At 47.1% G+C, this 5,196-nt stretch overlaps 1 protein-coding gene across 1 annotated transcript in view; it reads right to left on the bottom strand.

Annotated features, from left to right (window-relative positions):
* LOC104279811 (netrin receptor DCC-like) overlaps positions 1 to 5,196 on the bottom strand; it is a gene marked incomplete at both ends in the record, with an annotated part of 78,845 nt that overhangs the window by 6,646 nt on the left and 67,003 nt on the right. The window contains 4 exon segments of the mRNA XM_009877226.1: positions 219 to 448; positions 3,210 to 3,372; positions 4,384 to 4,404; positions 4,407 to 4,448. Of these exon segments, the coding sequence (XP_009875528.1) occupies positions 219 to 448; positions 3,210 to 3,372; positions 4,384 to 4,404; positions 4,407 to 4,448 (456 nt within the window).

The following is a 5,196-nucleotide window of genomic DNA, read 5'->3' as shown; positions in this document are numbered from 1 at the left end:
TTTTTTTTTTTTTTTTTTTTTTTCCTCTTGCCAGGTTTTGCCCTTGCTAACTTTGACACCAAACAAAAGAAAAATTGCGTGGCGGGAAGGGAAAAAAAATCACAATTGGAGTACTTGGCCTGGGGTTGGACTACTCGATCTTTAAAAATGCCTTTGAACCCAACCCATTCTAGGATTTTAGGACTCTCATCTCCCCAAATCCCCCCTCGGACCCTCACCAGGTTGCGGGGTGCTCTTGCTTCCCAGCTGCGTTTCCGACTGGCTGTGGCTCACGGGGCTGATGTCCTGGCAGCTCTGCATGGGCGAGTCCCTCCCCGCCGCCGCCTCCGAGCCCGTCGGCTTCTCAATATTCTTCATTTCCATCTCCTCGTGGTGGATCCACAGATCCGGGGGTCTCAGGTCCTTCTGGCTGCCCTTCCTTTTCCCGGCGCTGTGGGTCGCGCGTTTCCTGCGGCAAAAAAAAATAAATTTCCATCAGAATTGTCACGTTACAAATATTTTTCTCTCTTTTTCTTTTTTTCCTGCTCCGATTTCCAGAGTTCGCTCCAAGCGATGGGTCATTTTGGGGATGTAGAAAATGGAGGGAAACCACTTTTCCCGCTTTTCTCTTCTTCTTCTCTTCCATTTTTCTATTCCCTCCTTGAACATGTCTGATTCACGGCGGCTCCTCAACACTCTAGAAATTTAAACAACCCTGAAAGAATGTTTTTCCTGCCTTCTTATTGCTCGATAACGCAAAAGGACTCTTACCCCCGCGTTTGCCTTTGTCCATTTGGCGGAAGGGAAGTGATATCACCGCTCCAAGCAGGAATACTTACGGCACCCGAGAAGCTGCTGGCAAATATTTTCAAATTCATTGCGGGAAATAAAAAAAAACACCTTGATTTTTTCCGACTCAGCTGCTCCTTCCTCCCAAAATAATAATTTCAAGTGATAATAATTCAATATAAAAGACAATTCTTTAATTATCTTCATGCCCAGGCCCTAAGACCACCCTGATGGACACCTATGAGAATAATTCCGAGCGCTTCTGCTCTAACCTTGCGGTGTGACCCACCCCAAGTTAAAAAAGTGAAGTCTCATTCCAAAAAAGACCAAAACTTTGGCTCTAAACAAGGAATTCTTTCCTCACTTGGGGATACAGCGGGTTCAATCAAAAAAAATTCATTTCCTCAGGCTCGAGCCAGAAATTTCAGCCGCCAACGTAATTTTTTTATGTGCCCTAAAGAGGAGCTTATGATGAATGCGTCGTTCTCGCCCTTAACTACAAAGCAGCTCTGGCAAGGATATAATTTTTAAAAATATATGCAAGGGTCTGGCCTGGTTTGCATTGTTTCTTGTAGAAATTGAGGTTTGCCTCCTGAAAAATGTTGATTTTGGGGGGGGGGAGGCAGGATCTTTGCAGCGCCAGACACGTTGTGTTTAGAGAAGACAGTTCTGCACGACATAACGATATTTTTTTATTTTTCTTTCCCCCTTGTGGATGGATATAAACCCAGAGTTCAGCTCTGCCCTTAAAACATACACCGCGGTCACGCGATTTTGAGTAAGAAGCAGGACTTAAGCTGTACTTTCCAAATAAATACGCTCTCCAGAGAGCGAATCTCTTCTCGTTTTCTATTTCTAGAGTTTCCAGCACAACAGAGTTTTCAGCCCAGAGAGCTCCTAACAATCCACACGTGCTCCGTAGGCTAATTTTTCAAATACTCCGGAGTGAGATTACCCTTCATTGCTTTCATTTGAGTTACGTTGAGCCTGGGAAAACACTTGAGGTTATAAACAACTCAGCCGAGTTGATTTTTTTTCACACCAGTTGAAGACGCCTCTAGATCTCGGGAATAAACTGGTCTCCCGGGCAAAACAAGTTTGGTTTTGTTTTTTTTTGTCGCTTGGCCTTTCTGGCTGTATTCGAGGAAATGCAACCGGTCGAAAGGTTAAAAATAAAATAAAATGAGCACAAACCGACAGTTTTCTCCGCCGTGGCGAGATCCTACGTTCAACTGGTTGAAGTCATCGCACCCAAACCCTGACTCATGCTTTTTTTTAACTCCTTGATTTTTTACCGGTGTCAAACCATCGAGAATTTAATTTTTCTTTTTCCCCCTAGATGGCAGAGGCAGAAAATACTCGCTAAGCCGGGGTTGTTCCGTATCAATCTGCTTTATTGCGCTTTGTTCAGGCGAGTTTTAATTAACTTAAGAAATATGACTTCCCGCCGCCGAAGGCTTCCAGGAGATTATTCCATCACCTGCAAGTTTTTGCTCTGGGGAAGGACACGCGCATTATCCAGCGACACCCGGCCTTTCCCCTCGCAGCCGATTTTTTTAAACTAAGAACCAGCTGCCGAGAGAAAACTGAGTTGAAAACCCTTTGTGTCCCAGCGAGCATCAACCCAGGCAGGGCAGGAACAAGGCAAATCCCACCAACGCCCTCTTGTTTTGGGCAAACTCAGGCTTTTTCCCCGTTAGGCTGAATTTAAAATCCCTCGCTTCACTTTTATCGCTCGTTTTTGCCCCCTTTTCAGGTTCGCTCAGGGCAAAAACTCAGGCGAGATTCACCTGCCCGTAGGAGGGGACGTTTAGAAGCAAAATGGTAAATTCACATTGATTTTTTTTTTCAAATTCTGCAGTTTTTAACATTATGGAACAGCAAAAAGCACCATCAGACGGCAAACCTTCCGATGTCTAAGGGCAACAGGAGCGATATTTCGAACGTTCCTGCTCCTCCCCAGCGCTACAGAGGAGGTCAAGGCTGATTAACTCAAATTTGGATTGAATTTCCTGGGTCCAGTCTTTTGTAACAGAATAATAACATATTGTAAAATACCAGCGTAAGAATTTTCAACGCATGAAATGCATCCAACTCGACTGGTTCGAACCCACCGATTCCGCTCTTACATTTTTCCAGAATTAAAAAAAAGAAAGCCTCGTGTTCTTTACGCCCTTTTAGAAGAACCCTAAAGATTTTTTCCACCCCTAATATATGAGAATTATGTGGAGAAGCCGTTCCGGGATGCTTTTTGCTGGAAACTTTTTGGAGACAGACTGTCTGGAGAGGATAACGTCCTCTCAATTTGAGCCTGGTGGGGCTGCGCCATCAGAAAATCTGTCAGCAGCACCAGGCAAAGACGTGTATTTTAATTTTTTTTATTTTTTCCCCCCCTCTAAATTGATTTTTCCCCGGGTCTGAATTAGCCTCGGCAGACTTACTTCCTCTGCTGCGCCGAGGAGCGCCGGGTGCACACGACGGCCACCACGGCCACGGCCACCACCGTGATGACGCCGACGGTGACGACGATGACGACGAGGAGGTTGTTGTTCTTCTGCGGCGTCACGCTGCCGTGGGGAGGGTGCATCTGCCCGATGGGGGGCTCTGCAAGAAGACCCGACGGGACGGTTAGGACCAGCTTTGCTCCAAAACCCGCCCGGCGGCACGAATTCCTCCGCCGGAGAAGCTGAAAATTGCGTCTCGGGAAAATATTTAAGCGTTTAACGACTTGGCATCTCCCGGGCGTTACTAACCCGGCGCCGGGAGTCGTTAACTCTCAGTTGGTTTTTGCTGTTATCAGCTGAAAATGGAAACGCGGGGAGTATGGATTTTTTTTCTTTACGGCCCGTCGAGCCTTTTTCTCGGTGTTTTCGGGCAAAAACGCGTCGGCAACTTGAGCTGTCAGCCCTCACCCCACAGCCAGTCTCTCAGCCCATCATATTTTCCTTAGGGCTTACACCCTTTCTTTACTTAACTAAATAATTTAAATAATTTGGAAACTCTCCTTGCTTCTCAAAGTGGGAATTCCTCTATTTATGATGAAATACTCTGAGAAGCAGGTGGAAAACCTAAACCAGCGGCGTGCTGGCTGCAGGGAAGCAGGATAGAAAAAGGTACCGATATTTGGCTTTCTCTCCTTGCCTTGGCTGAGGACAATCACCAGGGGGAGTTAAATCAGCTCTGGTCATGAGTTTGGACTTTCAAACCTCACTCGATGCCATGTTTGAGGGCATCTCGGCCGTTGTTTCCCTCGAGGATGTGAGATGACAGCGTTTCTTTAGGTAAGGGAGACGGAGAGTAAGAAACTACTCATTGCTTATCCACAGCCCAGCCTCCACTGCTCAGGTTCAGTTACATTTTGTCAATCCACGGGGTTTACTCGCACGTCTCCTTATTTAAGGGCGGGATTAATGAATGATCAAACTCTGCCGAAAGCTTCAGCTGAAACGTAACGACGTTAAACGCGATTCCTTTTCAACTGGGGTTTTTTTTCAGAGCTAGTCTCACGGCGCCTAAAGCACCTCTTGTGGTGGCCTCCAAGAGAGCAGTAAAGCAAAGAAAAATTATAAAATTACACTTCGTTACCACGCGCGCTTGGTCGGAGCCCGTATTTACCGTTGAGGCTGCTCCTGTCGTTTGGTGGGTGCCCCCCGGCCAGTACGAGCCGTCCCCGTGGCGACCTGGGGGCAGAAAAAAACGCATCAGCCGCGGCGCGACAGGGACAACGACAAAGTCAAGTTTGTTCCTCGCGACGCCTGCGCTCCGCTCGACAACATCTAAACCAGTAAAAGCCGTCCCGTGCGTGCCGGGGAGAAGCTGTAAGGAAAAGAGGCTTTGGAAAGCAAGGCTTGGGTTCCACTGGGCTTTTCCCCTTCCTCTAGACGTTGGAAACCACTAGTAGAGCAAGTTTTCTTTAATTCATGGTGGTTTTTCTGCCAAGAGTGGGATTTCTGCTTCCTCATATCCAACAGAAAGAGAATGGTAAAGTCCTCCTAAGCTCCTTGTTAAGGAAAATCCATGACCAAAGTAGTTTTTGGGGGCAAACCTCATTCTTTTGGGTTGACCAAGCACGTCTAGAAGATCTCTTGGCGAATTAGCCACCCCCCCACCGCAATTTTCTCCCTTTCCTGCAGTTGTTTGTCGCACCGTCGCCTCTCTAGAGGTGCTTCTGCACCAGTGGACTGCAAAGAAATCCACGTGCGCCGCCTGGTCTACCAATTTGGCGAGCGTTTTGTCGTGACGAACGGGCCCCAAACAAACGCGAGATGATTATCATCAGAAGAGACTTCGCCGTTAATCATCCCCTCAATCAGCGTAATTGCACGGCGACAACAACTCGAGCCCAGGAAAGCGAGGTCACGGAACGTTTAGCTGGAGCGAGCAGGCAAAATAAAGAGATAAATGGAAGGTGGCTGGTAATTCTGTTTA

The sequence above is a fragment of the Apaloderma vittatum genome, unplaced genomic scaffold, assembly GCF_000703405.1.
Source record: "Apaloderma vittatum isolate BGI_N311 unplaced genomic scaffold, ASM70340v1 scaffold14249, whole genome shotgun sequence".
NCBI classification, from domain to species: domain Eukaryota; kingdom Metazoa; phylum Chordata; class Aves; order Trogoniformes; family Trogonidae; genus Apaloderma; species Apaloderma vittatum.
The sequence above is the reverse complement of the archived record's forward strand: the minus strand, read 5'-3'. Positions and strand labels throughout refer to the sequence as shown.